This window comes from Oncorhynchus keta, chromosome 2 (genome assembly GCF_023373465.1).
Source record: "Oncorhynchus keta strain PuntledgeMale-10-30-2019 chromosome 2, Oket_V2, whole genome shotgun sequence".
Lineage (NCBI taxonomy): Eukaryota > Metazoa > Chordata > Actinopteri > Salmoniformes > Salmonidae > Oncorhynchus > Oncorhynchus keta.
The window spans coordinates 52455718-52475620 of record NC_068422.1 but is presented as its reverse complement, the minus strand read 5'-3'; the positions used below and the strand labels follow the sequence as shown (position 1 = coordinate 52475620).

The 19903-nt window shown below is 42.9% G+C and overlaps 1 protein-coding gene across 1 annotated transcript in view; it reads left to right on the top strand.

Annotated features, from left to right (window-relative positions):
• Window positions 1-19903, top strand: part of LOC118402723 (MAM domain-containing glycosylphosphatidylinositol anchor protein 1-like) — a 416200-nt gene that overhangs the window by 262512 nt on the left and 133785 nt on the right. Inside the window, exon 7 of the mRNA XM_035800916.2 lies at window positions 14438-14707. Within this exon, the coding sequence (XP_035656809.2) occupies window positions 14438-14707 (270 nt within the window). The remainder of the gene's footprint in view (window positions 1-14437; window positions 14708-19903) is intronic.

The following is a 19903-nucleotide window of genomic DNA, read 5'->3' as shown; positions in this document are numbered from 1 at the left end:
CATCTGGGCCGAAGGAATGTCAACCTTTTTCTCTTGCTCAGGCAAGAGCGGGCTGATATCCCAGGGAACACTCAAAGGGCGATAGACCTGTGGCAGAGCATAGAAGGGTTTTGCGGGCGTATTCGACCCACACCAGTTGCTGTCTCCAGGTTGTGGGGTTGGTGGAGGCAAGGCAGCGCAGAGTCGTCTACAGGTCTTGATTCGCTCGCTCCGACTGGCCATTGAACTGGGGGTGGAACCCGGAGAACAGGCTAGCCGACAACCCTATGAGTGTTCAGAATGGCTTCCAGGACCAGGACCAGAACTGAGGACCCCTGGTCGGAGAACATGTCCACTGGCAGTCCATGGATTTGGAAGACGTGCTGCACCATGAGCTGGGCTGTCTCTTTGGCAGAGGGTAGCTTAGGAAGAGAAATGAAGTGGTCGGATTTGGAAAACCGATCCACTACGGTCAGTATGGCAGTGTTGCCAGCAGACAGGGGAGAGACCCGTAACAAAGTACAGGGATATGTGAGACCAGGGACGGTGAGGGACAGGGAGAAGTTGAAGGAGACCAGCCGGAGCTTGCCGAGTAGTCTTATTCTGTGCACAGATCGTGCATGCTGCGACGAACGAGGAGAAGCCAGGAACCATGGTAGGCCACCAATAGCATTGTCGCACAAAGGCCAGGGTCCGAAGGGAACCTAGGTGGCAGGCAAGCCTGGAGTGGGCCCACTCAGGTGCGGAGATACAAACATGGTGAGGAACAAACATCCGGTTATCATGGCCCCCGCCGGGGTTCGGCTGAGAACAATGCGCCTCACGAACCTGCTTCCCTATTCCACAGCTAAGTACCGTCTCCAGGCACGAGGTGGGAAGGATGGTCTCAGGTTCATGTAGCCATGGGGCTATAGCGGCGAGACAGCGCATCCGGTTTGACATTCTTGGATCCCGGCCGGTATGAGAGGGAGAAGTTTAACTGGGTGAACAGCCTGTTTCAACTGGATATGAGACGCTTAGCGGTGCGGAGATATTCCAGGGTCTTGTGGTCGGTACACAGGAATGAAGCCATTGCTTCCACTCCTCCAACGCCATCTTCAAGAGAGAAGCTCACAATTCTCCACATCATCATTCCTCTCCATAGCGTTGAGGCAGTGGGAGAAGGCACATGGATGTAACTTTAGGTCTAGGGCAGATCGCTGGAACAGGACATTCTCCACTCCGACTTCCGAAGCATCGGCCTCCTCCACAAACTTGCGGGATGGGTCAGGATGAACTAAGATCGGAGCTGTGGTGAAACAGTGTTTGAGATCCCGGAATGCCCGGTCAGCAGCTGGGGACCACGTGAACAGAACCTTGGAAGATGTGAGTGCAGACAGGTAAGAAGCCAGGGTGCTGTAGCCCTGGACAAAGTGGTGATAAAAGTTGGTGAATCCCGGAAAGGTTGCATCTCTACACGACGTAGGCCGTGGGAAATCCACCACCACCATCACCTTCCCGGAATCCATCTGTACACTTCCTGCAGTGATGATGTGACCCAGAAGGGGGATGGTGGAGCGATGGAATTCGCACTTCTTCTGCTTTTACGTTAAGCTGGTTCTCCAGGAGGCATTGGAGAACCTGTTGGACGTGGAGCACGTGTTCTTGGGTGGAGCGGGAGAAGATGAGGATGTCATCGAGGTAGACGAAGACGAACCGGTTCATCATGTCGAGGAACAACATGAACCAGAGTCTGGAACACAGCATGCGTGTTGGTAAGGCCAAATGGCATGACCAGATACTCGTAGTGACCGCTGGCCATGTTGAAGGCAGTCTGTACATGCATAGGCTACATACACTGTATGACATCTGCCAGCTCAAAGCCAAACAGTGAGACAAAGCCTGTGTCCAAAATGGCACCTAAACTCCCCCTACGGGCCCTTCTCGAAAGTAGTGCACTATATAGGGAATAGGGTGCCATTTGTATACCAGTTCTCTTCAGGTGGCATTGAGGAAGAGGCGTAACGCTATCAAGACAAAATAAAAAAAATAAAAAACATGAATGTTGATTGCACAAATGGCACAATTTATTTAAGTATTTGCTAATTCAGACAGCCAGCATTGAGTCACTTCGTATGATACATTGCGTTATTGAGGTTGTTGTCGTGTCTGTGTGCATTAATCACTTTTGAGCTGTTGCTGTATTCAGCTATTTTCGTGTGATTACAAAAGGCTTTCCCCCTGACAAGATGTACTCTATAAGGTGACTTCATAGTAAAGAGTTCTTATGTTCAGTGGTGGAAAAGTACCCAATTGTCATACTTGAGTAAAAGTATAAATACCTTAATAGAAAGTAAAAGTAAGCCACCCAGTAAAATAACTACTCGAGTAAAAGTCTAAAAGTATTTGGTTCTAAATATCTAATATTTCTGGAGGACAACACACCATATCATCGGTTGGGGATTGGGGGTGACCAGTGAGATATACCTGCTGGAGCGCGTGCTACGGGTGGGTGTTGTTATCGTGACCAGTGAGCTGAGATAAGCTTTACCTAGCATAGACTAGGTGACCTGGAGACAGTGGGTCTGGCGACGAATATGTCGGGGCTTTGGTAACAAAACGGATGGCACTGTGATAGACTGTATCCAGTTTGCAGAGTAGGGTATTGGAAGCTATTTTGTAGATGACATCGCCGAAGACGAGGATCAGTAGGATAGTCAGTTTTACTAGGGTAAGTTTGGCGGCGTGAGTTAAGGAGGCTTTGTTGCGAAATAGAAAGCCAATTCTAGATTTGATTTTGGATTGGAGATGTGTAATATGAGTCTGGAAGGAGAGTTTACAGTCTAGCCAGACACCTAGGTATTTGTAGTTGTCCACATATTCTAAGTCAGAACTGTCCAGGGTAGTGATGCTAGTCGGGTGGGCGAACTGCAGCGAATGGCTGAAAAGCATGCATTTGGTTTTATTAGCATTTAAGAGCAGTTGGAGGCCAAGGAAGGAGTGTTGTATAGCATTGAAGCTCGTTTGGAGGTTAGTTAACACAGTGTCCAAAGAAGGGCCATATTTTTACAGAATGGTGTCGTCTGCGTAGAGGTGGATCAGGGAATCCCCGCAGCAAGAGCGACAATTGATATATACAGAGAAAAGAGTTGGCCCGAGAATTGAACCCTGTGGTACCCCCATAGAGACTGCCAGAAGTTCGGACAACAGGCCCTCCAATTTGACACACTGAACTCTCAAATCAAATCAAATCAAATTTTATTTGTCACATACACATGGTTAGCAGATGTTAAAATGCGAGTGTAGCGAAATGCTTGTGCTTCTAGTTCCGACAATGCAGTGATAACCAACAAGTAATCTAACTAACAATTCCAAAACTACTGTCTTATACACAGTGTAAGGGGATAAGGAATATGTACATAAGGATATATGAATGAGTGATGGTACAGAGCAGCATACAGTAGATGGTATCGAGTACAGTATATACATATGAGATGAGTGTGTAGACAAAGTAAACAAAGTGGCATAGTTAAAGTGGCTAGTGATACATGTGTTACATAAGGATGCAGTCGATGATGTAGAGTACAGTATATACATATGCATATGAGATGAATAATGTAGGGTAAGTAACATTATATAAGGTAGCATTGTTAAAGTGGCTAGTGATATATTTACATAATTCCCATCAATTCCCATTATTAAAATGGCTGGAGTTGGGTCAGTGTCAATGACAGTGTGTTGGCAGCAGCCACTCACTGTTAGTGGTGGCTGTTTAACAGTCTGATGGCCTTGAGATAGAAGCTGTTTTTCAGTCTCTCGGTCCCAGCTTTGATGCACCTGTACTGACCTCGCCTTCTGGATGATAGCGGGGTGAACAGGCAGTGGTTCGGGTGGTTGATGTCCTTGATGATCTTTATGGCCTTCCTGTAACAACGGGTGGTGTAGGTGTCCTGGAGGGCAGGTAGTTTGCCCCCGGTGATGCGTTGTGCAGTCCTCACTACCCTCTGGAGAGCCTTACGGTTGAGGGCGGAGCAGTTGCCGTACCAGGCGGTGATACAGCCCGCCAGGATGCTCTCGATTGTGCATCTGTAGAAGTTTGTGAGTGCTTTTGGTGACAAGCCGAATTTCTTCAGCCTCCTGAGGTTGAATAGGCGCTGCTGCGCCTTCTTCACGACGCTGTCAGTGTGAGTGGACCAATTCAGTTTGTCTGTGATGTGTATGCCGAGGAACTTAAAACTAGCTACCCTCTCCACTACTGTTCCATCGATGTGGATAGGGGTGTTCCCTCTGCTGTTTCCTGAAGTCCACAATCATCTCCTTAGTTTTGTTGACGTTGAGTGTGAGGTTATTTTCCTGACACCACACTCCGAGGGCCCTCATCTCCTCCCTGTAGGCCGTCTCGTCGTTGTTGGTAATCAAGCCTACCACTGTTGTGTCGTCCGCAAACTTGATGATTGAGTTGGAGGCGTGCGTGGCCACGCAGTCGTGGGTGAACAGGGAGTACAGGAGAGGGCTCAGAACGCACCCTTGTGGGGCCCCCGTGTTGAGGATCAGCGGGGAGGAGATGTTGTTGCCTACCCTCACCACCTGGGGGCGGCCCGTCAGGAAGTCCAACTCTGTCTGCGATGTAGTTGGTGAACCAGGCGAGGCAGTCATTTGAGAAACCAAGGCTATTGAGTCTGCCGATAGGAATACAGGGATTGACAGAGTCGAAAGCCTTGGCCAGGTCGATGGTGGTTATGATATCGTTTAATACCTTGAGGTGCACCCGTGACCAGCTCTAAAGTCAATGTAATTACTAACATATACTTAAGTATCAAAAGTAAAAGTATAAATCAAATTTATTCTATTAAGCAAACCACCACCAATCAGTTTACGCAGAGAGGAAGAGGCAACGCAAGAGGGATAATTGGGCCCAAAATATATTTTCTCCAGCAGATGGCATTTTTTTTTTGCTCACCAAGGGAGAAGTTTTTGTATGGAGATCAATGAGAGTGTCAATTTTGGTCGCCCAAAAATTGAATGGCTTATTTGCTAAGTGAGGCTTATTTGATCGAATAGAAGTGTGTGATGCTTAGGTTGTTACTAGTGTACTGGTATAAGTAGGACACGTAACATCCCAGCAAAAACCACTTTATAGCGGCGTTGCGCCGGTTGTTCACATGAATATCTGCCCTCGCTTTGGCTAGAATGGTCCCAACTGATCTTGCCTCCTCCCGACTGCCTTCCATTTTTTAAATACCTTTTTGAAGACAATTATTTTCATTGTTAAATAGGCCACATGATTATCTGGTCAATAACATGGGTAATCTGTGGTTTACGGCACTGCGCAAACACCCACTATTACAATGGCAAATAGTGTAGCCATATTAGCAAATGACTACAGTCTGAATTTACACAAATCCCATTTGGTCACTTGTAACATGCTGTTTGGACAGTCACTAGTGGAAAGCGGATTTGAAAAACAAAACTGGTTTGAGCATTAAGGCCTGCAGTGTGAGAGGTGGCGCATTGTTGAGAATCTGTAGTAAGTGTAGTTTTGACGGATTGGGGGAGTTCTCCTATGAGGGATATCGGTCTTAAGAAAGGTGGCATCAGGACACTTTTAATAACACTCATGAAGTATTGTGTTCATTAAATAATTATATTGGACCTTCGCTCTAGTGGACCTGGCACATAGTTGTGCATCCCAAATGTCACCCAATTCCCTATCTAGTGCACAACTTTTAAACAGTGACCATGTGGCTCTGGTCAAAAGAAGTGCACTAGATATGGAATAGAGTGCCATTTGGGATACAGCCAGAGACTGATGTTTAAGAGCTCATAAGATCAGGGAAATGGTGCCCCTTGCACCATTCTATTAAATGGATGTTTCAAGGTGTTTTTATTTTTTCTTCAAGCAAGAGAATGTTCTCTTCTGGGCTCTAAGAGTTTTTTATTGAGGACCAATATGGCTTCAGTTTCCAATATTCTTTCTAGTTACATAATAAAGAAAGTCATGATTTGGTGTATAACTTGGAAATACATGGCTATAAATGTATAATATTAATATATGAAACAATTTAACTCAAACCTTGACATACATGCATGAATAACTATGAAAATCTGTTGCTCCTCTGAAAATAATTAACAATGAGTTAGTTGAAGAGGTATAGCAAGATGTTGGATCTGTGTTTTGTGAATGTGTGTGTGTGCGCCTGTCTTCAGTTGTGATGTGTCTGCCTGTGCACGTGTCTGTATGTGTGTCAGTTCGGATGTGTCTGTGTGTGCACGTGTGTGTATGCAAATCTGTGTGTCCGTGTCCGTGTCTGTCTCATGTGTGTTTTCCTCCCCAGCTGCCAGCCTCCCCACATGCTCTTTTCATTACTGCGATGGAAATCTGGTGAAGAGAGGAAGATTATAGACTAAGGGATATGAGGTCTCTCTAATAAATAGGTTCCTATTTTTTGCGGGGTCTCGATATGAGATTATCCCTTTACTCTGAGAATTCAGGGGCTAAGAGAAAAGCTTTAGCCCCCCACTGTGTTCCCCACCACTTCCCATAGAAAGGGGTAAGCATATTGGATTGGAGTGGGAAGCGAGGTTATTACTGTACGGATGGATGCATATCCTCCATCTCACTCTCTCACCTGTCATTGGATTAGAGTGGGAGTCAGCTCTCACCATTGACCTTTGACCCAGCACTCCATTGGGTAGATTCATGACGAGTATTAGCGAAGAGGGGGATATATTCGGTGAGGAAATGTTCTGAGTGTTGCAGAAAAGAAATGTAATGAATAAAACTGTCATGCTGTCCAATTCGGCATTATTGTCATACAGCATTTGTACAATGCGTTTATATCTGAATATTCTGTAATGTTGCACCCTTCTGAATAGACCAGTGGTTCTAAATGAATACTTATGCAAAACGTCTCAGAGCGAAATGTCATGAAAAGAGCTGACATGATGCCAAATTCTAAGTCATATATGTTCTAGACAATGCCTTTCTATCTGAATGTTCTATGACATTGCACCCTGAACATGCCAGTGAATCTAAATTAAAAATGGTTACTATCCAGGTAATATGTGTTTGTTAGTCCAGTAAGTGGGGGTTTGGACTTAGTTTGTAGTTTGAATCTGACCAAGCAGCTCTGTTCTATTAAGTAAAATGTGCACTTTCATCTCAGTAATCTCAGTATATAGAATATGTAACGATGTGCGCTGAGAGTCAGGAAGCAAGTTCAGGCAGTGAGTGTTTTAATAAATAAACACAACATAAAACAAAACAAGAAACATTAACAACGCACAGACCAGAAACAGAAACAATAACCCCTGGGGAAGGAACCAAAGGGAGTGACATATATAGGGAAGGTAATCAGGGAAGTGATGGAGTCCAGGTGAGTCTGATGACGGCCAGGTGCACTTAATGATGGTGACAGGTGTGCAGCTTGGTGATATAGAGGCCGTAGAGGGAGCACACATGACAGAATAACTAATTATCTTCAAAGTAATGACTCAATGTCGGTTGTTAGATGAAAGCTTATTTTTAGTAATACTAATAATACTTGTTCACGTTATATTTTACCACTTCAGATTCTACAAAACAATTAAAGAAAGTTGCTAGCAAAAGCCAGGGTAATCACTTGTCATAACTGGCACATTCTTAGTTTTTTTTACTTCCTATAGCAAGGCATTCTGGTACTAACTGACAATACAACATACATATGTACATAGTTCTCTCAATTTCCATCACTCTTACATATGTAAATAGATACAGCTCAATGAATTAACTGTAAACATTAACTCTGTAACCCATTAAAGTTACAACATCCTCCCCGCAATGAACCGCTGTGTTCATCTAAATCTCTAAGCAGTATATCAACTGAATAGGCCTTCTCAACAAGTCCATGAGGCAGTACAAACTGAACATGACCTAACTAGGCCATTTCAGCCTGGAAACAGTTCCTCAATCTTTCCTAGTTTCCAGGTTAGTCTGGGTGTGTTATCTAATCTGATGAGTGCAACATCACCCACTTTCAGTGGGGTGGGCTGTGGTGTGTCACAGCGGTGTGCTGACTATAGATCCAGTAAGTAGACTCTTTGCCAGCTGTTCCAGAAGCTGGTCACAAGTCTCTGTCTGTACCTCCATCTGGGTGTCATTTCCTCCTTGTTTAGCGTTGGGTACTGAGTGTCAGCTGGAAATGGCTTGGGCGGCAAAGAGGTTAGTCTTTTACCCACCAGGAAGTGTGCTGGTGTCAGGGGTTGTGGCTCATCCACTTCATTGTGCACAAAGGTCAGAGGCCTAGAATTTAGGATTAGCATCAATCTCTGTCAGAACTTTGCTTAAATCTCATCAAAGTTCAGTGAAGCTCTCCCATGAACCTTTCTCAGGCATGTTTTCACTGACCTGATGAGTATTTCCCAGCATTGGCTAAGGATCTCTCTATCCAGGCGGTCACTCTGAACACTCTTTTCAGTTTTCTGTACCTTTCAAGCTCCAACACGCGTCCAGTGATGTCTGTGCTGTTTGCTGCGAGCGGTACAGTGACCTGGCAACTGGGCTTTTGTTCTGTATTCACCTCTTCTGGAACCTTGTTATCATCAGTCACCTCTGACTCCCACATTTCCTGGAACATGTACTTGATCTTGATTGTGAAGGGGGTCAGGAAGTCAAGAGGGTTGAAGATGAGTGCAGACGACTGCAAAACACTTCACGTTGTGTTTTTCTTTTGCTTTAGAATGGTCAGTAACACAAAGTCATCTGTTCCCAGTCTCCACACTAAACCTAAAACTTTCAGCACTACCCCTTGTATTTCTAGCACCATCGGGTGGTCAGTTGTCAAAATCTCCTCCCATTTGGTTTCAGTTCAGGAGAATTGATCATCCACAGGTCCGTCCGTGCCTGCAGTCGACAGCATTCACTTTGCAGTTGTCACAAGGTCAGCCTCTTCAACATCGCGTGAACTTGCAATGAAGTCATCTACATAGAGTGACTCTCTCAATGTTTCTACAACTTCTGGTTGTTCTGTTTTATATTGTTTCAGGTGCTTCCTGATTGTAGCTGCAAGCAAGAATGTGCTTGGGGAAGCTCCAAATACCATTCTGTTCATCCTCGGCATGCACAGTTCCTCTTTATTTTCTCCCCTTGTTGGGCATGTGAGCCACAGGAATCTCACAGCGTCTCAGTCTCTCTCTGCTAGGGATATCTCTAGGAAAGTCTTCTTGATGTCTGCCATGAATGCGATCTCATGTAGTCTGAATGCTGAGCAGATCCGGATTCGGGTTAGGTTCTGTGAGTAGACAGTCATTGAGTGATGGACAGCCATCTTCATAGGACGAGGCATAAAACACCACTCTCAGTGTTGTCGTCACGTTGTCTTCTCTGAGTACTGCATGGTGAGGTAAGTAGTATTTCATGTTGCCTGTGTTTGATGCATTGTCCTTGGGCATGTCCTCTCCCATATCCTGTTGTAAGTAGTCCTCTATTACTTCATTGTATCTGCTGTACAATGTCACATCCTTCTTCGGTCTTTTCTTCAGTCCTTCAAACCATTTCTTAGCAATTCTGCAGTTGTCTTGGTTTTCTGGCATTTCTCGTTTCCATGGCAACTCCGCATGGTATCGTCCATCTTTGAAGGTGGTTGTTCTCTTGAGCCTCTGTAGAGCCTCATTTTCCTCTTCGTTTTGTGTTTTCTCACTTGTGATACCCAGAGACTCAAGCTCCCAGAATGCATGCAGTTGTTTGGAGACTAGTGTTTCTTCATCATGTCAGATGAACATGCAGGTTGCCTCAGCGACACTTGACATGGACACTGGTTCCTGCAACAACCATTCAAAGGTGCTCTCTAAAGCCACCAGTGTCTCTGTCTGTCGCTCCACTCGGCCTGATACTATCTGCCGGTAGTAGTCTGCTCCTTTCAGGACAGAAAGTGCAATATCATTGTCATCTCCCGGAAAGTTTGCGATCTGCAGTCCCTTTCTATAGAGCTAATGTTGAATCTGCTCACTAGGAACCTTCATCACAGCTGTGCACACTTGTGAGGTTTCAATTGCCTCTATTTCAATTCTCTGCTGTTTGTCCCAGACATTCTCCAAGATGAGTTTCACTGTGTTGCGTTGGGACGTTGCTGGAGCAGAGGACCCAAACGTGTGAAGAGTGAGTGCCTCTTGTCTGATTATTGGTAGCTTCAGGCTCTTCACAAGGTGTTCATGTATGAAACTTCAGACTGCCTCCATCTACAAAGCAACGAGCTATCTTCCTGCCCGATGGGCCTTCTTACCCATGCCTTTGTCGTTTATAGCTATTCAGTGTTCTGTTAATCTGGTTTCATCTTCACTGAATGGGGAATAACTGAGGAAGCATCATCATCTGCAGAAACAGACACACAGCACACAGCAATTTGATGTCTGCTTCCACATGTTGCACATGACATGTCTTTGACTTTACATAATTTTGCTATGTGTTTCTGTCCTAAACATACAAAGCATCTTTCCATTTTCTTTCATTTCTCTTTGCTTGCTTCAATATTGTGGTCAGGGCAGTTTTCTGATTTGTGGTCTGCACTGTCACAGAATAGACAGTGTTGTGCTGCAGGAGATTGCATGTTGGGTCTTTCTGTTTTCATTTCATTGGAGGAGCATGACTTGTTCCATGGTTTGCTCTCTTTCTGTTGGTTTCATGATCTTGTCATTTGTAGCGCCTTCTCCGTGCTCTGGAACTCCTTCTGTAGGAAACTGACGATCTCAGACATTTTCTATTCATCATCTACTCCCCTCTGACGACTATAGTCAAGAGCTATGTCCTCTGGAATCATCTGCAGTAAGATTGGGCATAGAAGACTTCCATAGGTTTCTGACACTACACCCAGCGATTCCAAGCTCCTAACCTGAATGTCACATTCATCATATAGCTGCCTCAAGGCATTTAGGTCAGAGGATATCTTCACGGGAGTGAGATTCAGCAGCTTTGACATGTGAGCACTAATCACAAGGTCTTTCCTTCCAAATCTGCTCTTGAGCAGAGCGATTGCATCATCATAGTTACTGCCTGTTAACATCAGTCCTGCTACTGCCTTTGCAGCTGGTCCAGTGAGATACGTTTCCCGGTAGGTAAACTTCTCTTTATTGCACAGTGAATCATTTTGTGAATAGCAGTCTGATACTGTCTCAAACTCCTGCCACATAGTGACATCTCCATAGAATTTCTCAATAATCAACTTTGGTAGCCTTACTGATTGTCTCTGAGATCTGTCTGAGTTAGCATCACTCACCTGTGCTGGTAATAGATTGAGATCCTGTTTTTTTAGGACTTATTTTCTTCTCATTTTCTCAAACAAGCTGTCCTCCTTAGCTAACAGCAATTCCAACAATGTACTCAAGTGATCGGTATCCGGACTTGACTGGGTTATTTCCACGTCAATTTTATTCAAAAGTCTGCGTTGTGGCACCTCGGATGGTACACCGCTTTCGTTGCATTCTTTCTACTTCATGCCAACATTCCTCCGCTGACATTTCAGCCAATTCATTCCATCTTCGTCGCAGTTCATACTCCCGGGTTTCGGCACCAAAAATATAGAATAACTATCTTCAAAGGTTGTGAGATGAAAGCTTCTTTTTATTAATAATACTTGTTCACGTTACATTTTACCACTTTAGATTCTACAAAACAATAAAAGAAAGTTGGTTCGGAAGCCAGGGAATATAACTTGTCACTGGGCTCGTTCACATTTTTTTAACCTCCTGTCATAGGGCATTCTGGTACTTGCATTCAATAGCGTAATCAAATACAACAGAAATATATACACTCTCAATCTCCTTCACATGAATTCTAATACAATTACTCTTACTTTTGTAAATAATTGTAAAATAAAATATCTTTAGATACAGCTCAATGAATTAATGGTAAACAATTAACTCTGTAACTCATTAAAGTTACAACACAGTAAGACTGTTGGCGTACCAAATAGCACCCTATTCCCTATATAGTGAACTACTTTTGACTGGAGTCTTATATCCAAAAAGTGGACACATAAAGTTGCTCATTTAAAAACTTGATCAAATAAAAGCTATTGCACTCTCCCAAATCTAAAACCTACCAAAGTTTTGTATTTTTTGTGAATTGTAAAAGGTTTGTAAGTCCATTATTGTTTTTTGTTTTTGACTCTTGTTATTCCTGGAAGCATGGCAAATGTATGGCAAATGCATGGCAAATGTGAACATACACAGATCTCAGAGACACAAAATATATCTGTAATACTTTACTTCATGGTGCATAGGGCATTCATAACGCCTTCATGAAAAAAGTCAGGACCGTATTGCAGTATCATTCATAACAACCTCCATAATATGTCCTACATTTTATTCATACCAACAAGTATTTGATTTATTTTTACCCCCTTTTTCTCCCCAATTTCATAGTAATTTCATAATTTCAATTATAGCTACTATCTTGTCTCATCGCTACAACTCCCGTACAGGCTCAGGAGAGATGAAGGTTGAAAGTCATGTGTCCTCCGATACACAATCCAGCCAAGCCGCACTGCTTCTTAACACAGCAGGCATCCAACCGGAAGCCAGCCACACCAATGTGTTGGAGGAAACACTGTGCACCTGGCAACCTTGGTTAGCGCGCACTGCGCCCAGTCCGCCACGAGAGTCGCTGGTGCGCGATGAGACAAGGATATCCCTACCGGCCAAACACTCCCTAACCCGGACAACACTATGCCAATTGTGCATCGGCCCACAGACCTCCCGGTCGAGGGCCGTTTACGACAGAGCCTGGGCGCGAACCCAGAGTCTCTGGTGGCACAGCTGGCACTGCAGTACAGCGCCTTTAACCACTGCGCCACCCGGGAGGCCCTTGGCATGCCATCAAGTATTAACACACTTTCTGTATGCACTACTATACTCCACAGCAAACAAGTTCTGCCCATTAGGGATGTATGACTCCATGGCCTGACTGAAAAGCCGTCCACAGCCATTCTTTCCACCTTAAGTCCGACGGCTAGGTTTGTGTGTGTTCTGTCAAAACGACAACTTTGATGATTAATGTCCTTTTGGACTTATCCGTTTTTTTCCTCCTTTGTCTGCTCTACAGTATTTTGTTCCACTCTTCCCAGCTTTGCCCTCTGTATTTCCAATGTGTTGAGCTGCTATCGATCTCTGTCTGGTGTTTTGCCCTCTTCGATGTTCTCGCCATGCTGTATTTCACGTCATTCTACTTTTTTTTTTTTTTTTAAAGGACAGCTATGAAACAAGAAAACTTGACTTTGTGCTAGTTTTGGTAGCTTGTCACTTGGCATGGCTGTCACAATGTCTGCCGTGAAACTTGTCTTAACATGCAATTAATTTGCAATTAGCCTCTACGGGACCCCTCTTTTCAGATGATGGAAACAATTTTTTTTTTACGAATGTATTATCTTTTACCAGATCTAATGTCTTATATATGCATATCCTTTCTTCAGGTCCTGAGCTACAGGCAGTTAGACTTGGATATGTCATTTTAGGCAAAAATAGACAAAGGTGTGATCCTTAAGAGGTTGCTGCTACTAAAGTACTACAAATGTTAATACAATTATGTTACTAGTTGTACTACAAAGGTTTAGGAGCAACTTCATTTACAGTATTCCCGACTACTAGTTATACTCTAAGGAGAGTATAACTATAAAGAGACCAAGAGGACACAAATCTATTCCAAATGAATGCCTGTTAAAGTGACTAAATGAGATGCGAACATTCTTTCCGTCTGTCTCTAGATCAATATAAATAAGAGGTAGAGGTGTCATTTAATAGAGCTTGCTTTCCAAATCAATACAGATAGATCCAATGAGTCAACTGTATCTTCGAAGCCCTTTCAGATACCGCGCATTTTGCATTTTAGTCATTTAGCGTACACTCTTATCCAGAGCAATTTACAGTACAGGAGCAATTAGGGTTAAGTGCCTTGCTCAAGGGCACATCGACAGGCTGTTATTTAGTTGTCCACACAGTCAAATTGTGAAGTGAACCCACTGCTACAATCTTACCTTCTGAAAAATGATATTGATTTAGCCCGAAGCCATCTAAAAGCGTGTCTAGTTGTTTGGGTACTCCTGGAGAGGTAGTTGTAATGGAGTTGTTAATGAATGTGGTTAAAGATTGACACAGAGCTAAAGATATAAGCTACAGCTAATGTCTACACAGCTCTGGGTTTAGAGTAGAACATGCCTGGAAGGCAGATCTGTGTGTGTATGTGTGTGTGCGCGTGTGTGAATCTGTGTGTTATCACTATCACTGTGTCCACTCGCATGTGTGAGAAGTCCAAACGGAACAAGAACTAGCTACTGGCAATGTACATACTAACACCTTCTCCTCTCCCCATCTTCTCCTGAGTTCCCCTGCTCTCTGGCTGTCGGTCAACTAGCCAACATCCTAACAACAATGTAGACAACTCACCGGACGCATATTTAAACAATGACAAACTCACACATTTTACACTCTTCTCACCCTCCTCTCCCCTCAGCTCCCCCTGCTCTACGGCTGTCGGTCAACGAGACCTTGGTGGTGGACCCCGGGAAAGACGTGACCCTGTCGTGTGAGGTGACTGCCGGATTCCCTAAGCCCACTGTCACCTGGTCGCGCTACCCCAACCCATTGCCGAGAAACTCGATGGTAAGGAATGGGACTCTGACACTGCGCTCGGTCACGCCCGTCGACTCAGGCTTCTACAACTGCACAGCGGTCAACAACGTGGGGAACCCGGCCAAGAGGAACGTCAACCTCCTCGTCCGAAGTGAGTGTGTGTGTGTCTATTTAATATACAGTCAGAGACGGAAGAGAAAGGGGGACATCTGGCTTTCCAATTTTTTCTGATCTGGGCGGGGCCACACTGGTCTACTTATTGCCACATAGCGAGACATCTCCCTGGCAAATATTTCTGCTCAGGGCAGGTGGGGCGAGTGGGTAGGGAACAATAAGTAGACTAGAGCCAGCTGTTCTCTCACGTGAGCATGCCAGATATTATGGAGGAACCGTGAGCTCATGCGAGAAAGGGAACACCCACTTACACAGACAGAAACCTTGAAAAAAAGTATATATTAAAGCTGTTCGTCTGAGATATACACCATCTTTGGTACAGTCATTGATAGTCACGTTCAAAATTACTGGCACCATTGATATATTTTATGCACACATTTTTTTAATAATATTTGTATTTGTTTTCTTTAAAAGATAGGTGTCAAAATGATTTCCACCCCAAAAAGATCCTTATAAATAAAATCAAACTAAATAAAATCTGCATTAACATTCTACTTGAAAACAAAAGTTAATCTAATTTTAAGGAACTATATTGTGGCCTTCCATGGCTTCCTGTTTCACTTGGGTATAACATTTTTGTAATATTCATGTAAAATAACTCACAAAGGAAAACAGACAAATGGTTGATGTAGTCATTGCATGCTATGAATATAGGACCAAATACTTCACTTTGCACTACTTTAATACACATAGAAGTGAATTTGTCACAATACTTTTGGTCCGCTACAAAAAGTGATGGAATTTCAAAACAGTTTATGAAATTACCCTCAAATTAAAGCTGACATTCTGCACTTTACCCTCATAGTCATTATATATTTTCAAATCCAAAGTGCTAGACTACAGAGCAAAAACAACACATGTGTCAGTGTCCCAATACTTTTGGAGCTCACTGTAATATGAAATGTGTCAAGGCCCGCCATACTGAGACAGTTTCTCAGAAAACCAAGAGTAGGCTTATTTCTCATGTTACTCACTGCCCAGTGACCTCGCTGAGGCAAGATGAACTTGCCATCTTGGTAAATTAAAAATAAGCTACTCATCTAATGCTGTGCCGTAAATCACCACATGGTAAACTGAAACGTCAGTACTTTTTCGATACTAGAACACGAAAAAAAGGTTAGGTACTAGAATTTCTTGTTACTTTCGGTACTTCTGTGAAATGTGTCGCACGTCATATATGGATTGATAGGATCGAGTGTGTCATTCTAAATCTTCAATGGGGCAGGTAGTAAGCCGGCCAGGCTACTTGTGCATGCAGCTGACACAGCGCAAGCCACTTTGGAGAAGCAAGCGAGAGGATAGAGAAAATGCCGACAGCATGGCTTCTTCTAACGAAGTGAACTATGGGAATACAAGTAAGAAAAAGGTGTTACATTATGCAAGGGGGTTTTAGTTCCGAAACAACATAAAAAGAGTATTTCACCCATGACATTGGCATTGTACATTATTCTACTAGCAACTAAATTCGAATACATTTTGCGAGTGAGCATTATAATTATAGTGTGATTACAAACCAAAAGTCATATATTTAGACTACATTGCATTGTCAGAGCTCTAGCAGTAACCACTAGACATCTAGCAGCCCCGGACAGAGGATCGCACCCTGGGTGTTGAAATGGGAATCGTAGTATGCTGTCTAAAAACCAATTGTATTTATATGGTGTGTAGACCATTGTAATATAGACGCTTCAAGAAAGGAGCTTCAGAGTGTTCTTTAAGTTTTGGAACTAAACTATTCAGTTAATACATTAAATGATTAAGATGTAGTGAATAATGAATCCTAGGTCTAATGAATGTCATTTGACCCAATATTTTGGCCATAGATGAGCAAATTAACCCCACATTTTAAAATAGTTAAGATTCAATTGTACAATTATTTTGTATGATCGGATGTGTCAGAAATGGTTTTGCATAAGGAAGGGTTAGGATGTTCATAATTAAATATAGTGTTTTATTTTTTTTAATAAATGTAATATACAGTAGAATAGAATATATTATATTTGTTACTTTAGTTGTTCTACCAGTTATCAACACATTGTTTAAAAAACCTAGTGGTTATTCTGACTTTAGATAATATGTATCATTTTAGTATCGAGTATTGTGATACTAAGGGCTCTATTGTACACCATTGCTTTAGCGTGAAACTACAACTTGTACTACTGAGAGAGGAGACATACTCTTTGATATGCAAGTTGGTCGCTGCTCTGTAGGCCATGAAGAATAGGTAGTCAGGTGGATTCCTGAGCAGACTACAAACCGATGAACTGAAAGCCTGCCATTGGGCCATTGATAAGGAAGGTTGCATTTGCCAGACAGATGTGGAATAGAAACACATACCTGGTTATATAAACAGAACACATTATACAGAGAGAAGAGCAGACATCAGACTGGTTCACAGCAGCACAGCTCAGCCATAACATGCATTATCATCAAAAAGCATAAAACTACATACAATATACTAACAAAACCCCAAAACAGCAAACAATGGTGGCTACGTATTGCATATTCACATTACAGCTGCTAGCCCTAACCCTAACCTTAACCCAAAACCATTTTCCTCAAATTTCAAGTTCTTACCCTGGACCTTAGTGGGGAAGCTGACCCTATATTGTGGTGCAATGACCAAACAAGGCTAGCTATAGCTTCCAGCTGTGTTGGATGGCTGTTGATACTAGCATTACCTAGCATGCTGATGGCTTGTTAAACACCATATGGTGATCAGCAGTTGGCAATCAAGCTTTTATCACCTTTAATGAAACGTTCTGTTTGAGAGAGCTTATTCTAGACAACTCTGATTAGAAGCGACCCAGTAATAATGTCAGCCAGCGACACACACCATCCAATTAGCACAAGATATCATGCTGCTCTCCTGCTGAACGGTGCACATAGCGGACCAAAGCATTTTGCCAACATGATAGTGTCAGATATGAGTTACGCTCAGCTACTGTGCAGAAAGCTCATGACCCACAGCATTATAAAATGACTATAGCAGAGTGAGCGGTATAAGGGTATAAGACACTTTGCATACACACAATGTACAAGCATGAATGATATGCACGCGTAACTAGGCTTACTACTATCTTTAAATATAGGACACCTAAGATATTGCCTAACCTAGATGTTTTATGTGCATGACAGCTATGGATGACTGTAAAACTATAAGCTACAGGGTTTGTGTGCAAACACATGTTTACAACAATAGAATAAAGCACACTACAAGCAAGTGCCCAGACATCCAAAGTGTTTTGGGAGGCTCAGGCCAGGCATTGATGGGGCAATAGTGAAACAACAAAGCATTAGGAAATATAGCACTACAATCTCAACGTGTGCTCTGCCAGCGATACAAGCAACATGCCAATAATGTGCAAATGATACAGGGACATAAGCTAAATCATGAATTAACATGAGCATTCACCTTGGCAGTAAGAGTTGCAGGGTGATTACCACGGCAGTAGCAGTTGCAGCACAACACATGATAGTTCCGGTGATTAAAAATACATAAAACATGATGGCCCTCCCTACATACCCTTTGGAGCTCCTATCTGACTCTACTGGAAGAAGATAGACACGGAGTATACCAAACATGAGGATCATCTTCCTAATATTTAGTCGTGCCCTAAGAATAGCCTCAATTTGTTGGGGCATGGACTCCACAAGGTGTCAAAAGCGTTACACAGGGATGCTGGCCCATGTTGACTCCAATGCTTCCCACATTTGTGTCAAATTGGCTGGATGTCCTCGGGGAGGGGGGGGGGGGGCATTTTTGATACACACAGGAAATTGAGCATGAAAAACCCAGCAGTGTTGCAGTTCTTGACACCAACCGGCGCTCCTGGCACCTACTACCATACCCTGTTTTTCTTTTTGCCCATTCACCCTCTGGATGGCACACGTACACAATTCATATCTCAATTGTCTCAAGGCTTAACAATCTTTAACCTGCCTCCGCCCCTTCATCTACACTGATTAAAGGGGATTTAACAGGGGATATGAATTCAACAGGGGATTATAGCTTTTACATGGATTCATCTGGTCAGTCTGTCATGGAAAGAGCAGGTGTTCTTAATATTTTGTATACTCAGTATAGTTTAACTCGATGATTTAGACAGTTTGTAAGACATAATTTATTCCAGTATGAAAGCAGATTAATAAATAGCAGAAGGTAATATGTGACAAGAATGAAGCAATCATATATTTAGTGTAAGAGTATACATAGAGAAACATAGAGAATGCATTTTGACAAAAAATGGGAAGGGAAGAGTCCAGTGTTGTGATCTGTCTGGTTGCGATCTGAAATACCCCACAAATGGCAAAAGGAATGGACAGAATGAGGGAAAAGAAAGGTATGAACATTTCATCCACCCAAAGTCCATCATTCTCTAGGAAAACACAACACAGGTTCATGTCCCAACTGTCTAGCTGCAGAAACCACAGATGATGTCCTCCTTCACTGTCATGCATACTAACATCAAAGGCAGACACTCAGAAGAAAATCACATCCATGGAAATAAACTTCAACCTCCCCAGTTTACTCAAAGCCCGTCCAGAACAAACTGAAATACACGCAGCACACATTTATTTCCTCCACTCATGTAGACTAGAGAACAGAATTTAGAACATGTCCATAGTCTCCAGGGAAATCCAGCCCGGTAGGTGGCGGTAATGCACCTAATATTGGTCGGTACACCACCATTATAATCCAAAGAAGAAGAGAAGTTAGTGGAAGCACATGACATGGAAATATAATTGTGTTGAAGTTATATGAAGAACATACAAGTCAAGAGAATGCCTGATTATTCATGTAACAAGTTTACGTTGTTATACTAGCATACAATACAATAGCAAATTACTGGAATCTTTTTTACTAGAATAAACAGATGGACTGACAGAGGGACTAATTATGTAAAATGTATGACACATAAGTAAAAACATGGATAAAATGTAAAGCCTAAACCCACTGGGCACACACTGGTTGAATCAAAGTTGTTTCCAGGTCATTTCAATTAAATGACATTGAATCAATGTGGAATAGACGTTGAATTGATATCTGTGCCCAGTGGGAACCTACTTCTGCAGATAATGATGCTATAAACTAACAATTTGACTAAAATAAAATCATTAAATCAAGATGTTAAATGTATTGCTAGTAGTGTTACAGCTGTCTCGTGAGCTG